At 43.9% G+C, this 3,498-nt stretch overlaps 1 protein-coding gene across 1 annotated transcript; it reads right to left on the bottom strand.

The window, feature by feature from the left end:
* Positions 1-447: 447 nt before the first annotated feature.
* Positions 448-3,220, bottom strand: LOC147019474 (homeobox protein Nkx-2.2-like). Its single transcript, XM_085893996.1, has 2 exons — positions 2,589-3,220; positions 448-2,023 (listed from the first exon to the last, which is right to left on the bottom strand). Exons 1-2 carry the CDS (start codon positions 2,818-2,820, stop codon positions 1,437-1,439), a joined length of 819 nt encoding a protein of 272 aa, XP_085750122.1. The 5' UTR covers positions 2,821-3,220; the 3' UTR covers positions 448-1,436.
* Between the last annotated feature and the right edge of the window lie 278 nt (positions 3,221-3,498).

Consider the following 3,498-nt stretch of genomic DNA (forward strand, 5'->3'; position numbering starts at 1 on the left):
CACTTCGAACCGCAATTACTGCGACGATATAACAGAACATAGAAATGTTTCCTTCCGAGGAGGAAAGGGCTTTGTCGGCTCTAGCCACATGTGGGAGAAACAAAATGATGATATTGATACAACAAAGTTTTAGGTGTTGATTAGGAGTGTGTATATATATATATATATATATATATATATATATATATATATATATATATATATATATATATATATATATATATATTCGTCTTGTTATGCTTTAACTTTTGACATGTCCTGGGCTATCGTGAGTACTCTTCCTCCGTTGTTAGAACTTTAAGAACGCTCTTCGGATAGAGTTTCAGATAACGACCATATCTTCCATTTTGAAAATGAATTATAAATGCCTGAAAAGTCCTGGCGTAATGTCATATTATTATTTGTATGAAAATATGCTTCGATATATTTTAAACATGTGTTCTTTATTGACTTTGAACACAACACGTCAGTTTTACATCTCAAAAAAAAATAATAACAAGAAAGAAAGAAATCGAGCAAACGCCAGTGATGGCGTCGTTTCATAATCCACTCTAGCTATATTAATATCACTGCCATCGTACATATAAACGCTTTCATTTACACATGCCAAAAACATACGTGTTATCTTTTAAACTAATAATTATTATGACATGAGACATCTCAAGAGGACATTTTCACTTTTCATCATTATTGACATTTTTCTTTTAAGGGAAATTACAACATTAGAATAGAGGTATTTTCTCTACACGACGTAAATGTAAAACATAATACTGAATTGGTCTAAAAATTCCTTCTCAATTATTCACGGGAAATGTGTGATAACCACCACGTCCTATGTGCGTGTGTGTGTGTGTGTGTGTGTGTGTGTGTGTGTGTGTGTGTGTGTGTGTGTGTGTGTGTGTGTGTGTGTGCACGTTTTGTGCGTGGTCTGTGTGGATCGCTTTAAAATACCGCTTTACATTAGCGGGCATATTGTAACAGTGTAATATGTACACGCGGACGATCATTCTCAGGACATGATAATAAACATCGCACCATGCAATGGGCCTGTGTTCAAATGACACGTTTGTGTGATTTGTAGTGTAAACATGAAACGATTCATGAAACAGATCTCGAACCGAGGATTCGTAAAAGCATGCATCTTGGGTGTGCTGTTCCACAGCAACGAGTCCAAACCGCACGGAACACAAAATAAGGGAAGAAGGAAAAAAAAAAAGTTACAAAATGATTTGATGAAAAAAGGACTGGAAGGGTCATGCACGAAGACCAACATTTTTGCCTGAGGACAAAGGTCGACATCATCACAGTACGCGAGCTATATAGTCAAGGCCATCAGGCGGTGGCCACTTTACGATGCTCCGATGGCTGGCACAAGCTATATAGTCAACACCATTGGGCATCATCCGTTTTACCATTGCCCGATGGCTGGGGCTCACCTACCACGTGCCTCGGCGGCAGTGCTGCATGAGTGGGAGCAGAGCATTCCTTAAGTGCGCGCAGTAGCCATACTGCACATTATACTCCGTGGAAGTCAGGGATGGTCCCCCATACACAGCATACGGCATTGCCGTTGTGGGAAAGCTTTCTGGAACTTCAAGGAACTTGAGACGGTTCTCGAATGAATCACCTGAGCAGGGTTTCCCATCTCGCACGAGCACTGGCACCACCACGCGCCTTGGGGACACATTCGGACCCAGCGCGAGCCCTTGTTCGACCCGCGCACGCTTCATCTTGTAACGGTGGTTCTGGAACCAGATCTTCACCTGAGTGGGTGTTAACTTCAGTAAACTGGCCAGGTGTTCACGCTCTGGTGCCGAAAGGTACCGCTGGTGGCGAAATCTACGCTCCAGCTCGAATGTCTGTGCCTTGGAGAACAACACTCGTCTTTTCCGTTTTTTGCCCGGTTCTTCGTCCACCCGGCATGTCGTCATGTTGCGATGCAGGGGTCCCACCTGTCCCGACCCTCCACATCGTGACCCAGAGGCACCGCTTGGGGACAGCTGAGGTTGAGAGGCAGTTGGTCCTGAAGTCACAGAGAGGAAAGCGACAAAGAAGAGTTCATAATCATCACAAATAGTGTGTGTTGACGGTCTTCTCCCTACACATTATAGTCGGGTCTTCTCGTTTTTGTTTTTTTTGTATTGTGAAAAACAGTTATTTATGACCTCGCGTTGATAATGTAATGACAGCATGTGATTTGTCTTGCTATTGAAAAAAAAAAAACCCAGATTATAATAGTCAGTAGTGTGTGTGTGTGTGTGTGTGTGTGTGTGTGTGTGTGTGTGTGTGTGTGTGTGTGTGTGTGTGTGTGTGTGTGTGTGTGTGTGTGTGTGTGTGTGTGTGTGTGTGTGTGTGTGTGTGTGTGTGTGTGTTGTAATTAATCATTAAACACTACTCAACTGTTTTTATAAACCCTGTTATTTACCACGTATAACCTCTGAAGTTTGCTTACTGCAACCCGGGTACATACTGTTGTCAAAACAAATGTACCAGGCCATCCTAACATGTACACCACGTCTGTAAAGGGTCTACTATTAGAACTAATTGTGTTTGTTCACCGAGTCCATTAGCTTTCCTGAGATACTCACCAGAAAAGGATGAGTGTTTGTGTCCACCTGCTGTCCAGCACGGCTCCCTGGAGCACGTGTAGTCGAGCAGGGTCCCGGCTCTCTCGGAGCCCGTTGGACCCTGCAGGCCTGTGTCTGGGCCTCCTTCCCCATCCCCACTGCTGTCCGAAATTGAGCTTTCGTCATCATCCGAGTCATGTAGGCCGAGGATGTCGCGCACAGAGAAACTCGGTTTGACGCTGAGCGCAGGCATTCTGCTGCAAAGGCGGCTCCACTGATGCTCAAGTGGAAACGCGCGTTTCGTATACGGACATCCACCTCCCCTCACACACGTTTTTGTAGGGACTGCTCGGCCTTCAAGCGTTGCACTGTTCCAAACCACGTCAACCAGGTCTTCAGAAGCACGAGTGGAAGGCAAACAGCGCCACGGATATATAGACCACGGCCACTTCCTCAAAAGCCCCAGCAGTGTGGGGCGTCTTCCCGCGCAGGCGATTCCACTTCCACCACTGCATCGAAAAGGACCCTCTCTCCGGAAACGTTCACTTTGATTGCCCCGAGTCTGCCCGTGAGAGTCGTGAAATAGCCTCGGCTAACCGACTCGGCTGCGGGAAAGCTGATTGGAGAATGAGTGCGCAATCACTGATCTAACCTGAAAGCTGATTTGCATAATACAAGGAATACATATCCGTTTTCGACTTCTCTTCATCTCAGTCTTCAGCACGAAAAGCAAATGTTAAAATGGTTCTTTCATGACATTACAGAACATTGTATTGCTTCTTTGTACCGAACATGTATACAGTGTGTGTATATATATATCCCATATGGTTGATTTATTTTGAAGGTTGTCCAAAATATATAAATGTTCTTGAACATTGAAATTACTCCATACATTTTGAGATTATAATGAATAATAAATGTTAATTTGTTA

Source organism: Eptatretus burgeri, chromosome 9 (genome assembly GCF_056783735.1).
Source record: "Eptatretus burgeri isolate ZD-2024b chromosome 9, Ebu_testis_v1, whole genome shotgun sequence".
Classification (NCBI taxonomy): domain Eukaryota; kingdom Metazoa; phylum Chordata; class Myxini; order Myxiniformes; family Myxinidae; genus Eptatretus; species Eptatretus burgeri.

Bases quoted from the DNA above. Each gene is read 5' to 3' on its own strand.
- LOC147019474 (XM_085893996.1), bottom strand. From the start codon at position 2,820: ATGCCTGCGCTCAGCGTCAAACCGAGTTTCTCTGTGCGCGACATCCTC. The intron at 2,024-2,588 runs GTGAGTATCTCA...CTGTGACTTCAG, and splicing joins CAAACACTCATCCTTTTCTG to GACCAACTGCCTCTCAACCT.